At 18.9% G+C, this 1,501-nt stretch overlaps 1 protein-coding gene across 1 annotated transcript; it reads left to right on the forward strand.

The window, feature by feature from the left end:
• Positions 1-228: 228 nt before the first annotated feature.
• PRELSG_0030350 (fam-h protein) lies at positions 229-1,030 on the forward strand (the record flags this gene model as incomplete). The annotated part of the gene is made up of 2 exons (XM_028676145.1): positions 229-432; positions 557-1,030. The coding sequence occupies 2 exons, from the start codon at positions 229-231 to the stop codon at positions 1,028-1,030; spliced, it is 678 nt and encodes a 225-aa protein (XP_028531205.1).
• Positions 1,031-1,501: the final 471 nt, after the last annotated feature.

Below are 1,501 nucleotides of genomic sequence, written 5' to 3' on the forward strand. Positions count from 1 at the left end.
GTGATATATTAACATGATTCATAAATATGTTTATATATACATAAATTTTTTTCAATTTTTTCTTTTTTTAAAGTAAAAAAAAAAAAAAATCTTATTTCTTTTTAAATTTAAAAATTTATTTTTTAAATTCAATTATTTTATTTGATACTCCTACCAAACATAAAAAAAATTATAAATAATAATTTACTATTTTTTTTTAAGAAATTATTTTAATTAAAAAAAAAAGAAATGAACAAGAAAAATAATATTATTCTTATATCAAATTATAGGATGCATCCCAGATACTACTCCCATTTATCTAAGAGCTTTATTACTACAGATATGTTAACATTAAAAATATATAGTAAAAGAGAGAACAAAAATATATTATATTTTCTTATAAAATTTTTTATATTTACCTTTTTAATTTGGATATCGCAATGTTCTAATAATGTAGGATAATAATAATACTTAAAAATATTAATTTTTCTTCTTTTTGCTATTTTTTTTAATCAAAGTTATATTAATATGAATAATTACTTTTTTTTATGCATTGAATATATTTTTTGTATTTTAGTGGAATACTTATGAAACGTGGAATTATGAAAATAACTTAAAAAATATATTAAATTTAGGAGATAAAAGAGCATTAGCAGAAAGTAACGATACAATAAAACAAAAAAAAGGATTACAATGCCATGGACAACAGGGTATGATGACAATAAATTTAGAATCAAACAATGAGCAAATTGAAATAGAGCAGAATCTAAATGCAGAACATGAAGATGAAATAGAGACAAAAGAGAAAAATAAAAAAGTAAAACTTACTGAGAAAATTTTAAGCAAATGCAAAAATAATTTAAAACTAGTTGCTTCATCCTTTGCATTTTTCTCCTCTCTTTTTTTGGTTTCATTAATTATTGCAAGTCAATTCACTTATAATGTACCATTTCATAATTTTTTTTACGTATTGCCTTCTTTATCTCTTGTAATAATTTCAATTATTTTGACACATGAAAGGATTGAAATAAAATATAAAAATAAATTTTAAATAATCGTTCTAATTAAAGCCAGTTATTTTCGATGCAGTTTACTAATTGTTATTCCATAAAAGGCTAATAATATCTTTTATTAACCATTATTGAGGAAATGTTTCTTGTCCTAATATATTATTTAGACAATAATTTTTTTCTATAATTGGTTAATAAAAGATATTATTAATCTTTGAAAAAATATATATTATTTTTTATTATTTTTGTTAAATTGTAGAGTTATTTTTCAGATATGTTGATTTATTAATTAGCTGTTTTAATACTTTCAAAGTATTTTAAACAGTTGATTAAAAAAAAAATGTTATTAACCTTATGTAATATTAAATTGGAATACTAGTTAGGGAAATACAAGTCAATCATGCACTGATACTAGTTATAAAAAAAAAATAAAAATGCGTGTAGCTATATTTTTTTTTTGTTTATTTTATTTTTATACATTTTTGTAATTAAAAAAAAAATTTAATTTTAAT

This window comes from Plasmodium relictum, assembly GCF_900005765.1.
Source record: "Plasmodium relictum strain SGS1 genome assembly, contig: PRELSG_00_v1_445, whole genome shotgun sequence".
Taxonomy (NCBI): domain Eukaryota; phylum Apicomplexa; class Aconoidasida; order Haemosporida; family Plasmodiidae; genus Plasmodium; species Plasmodium relictum.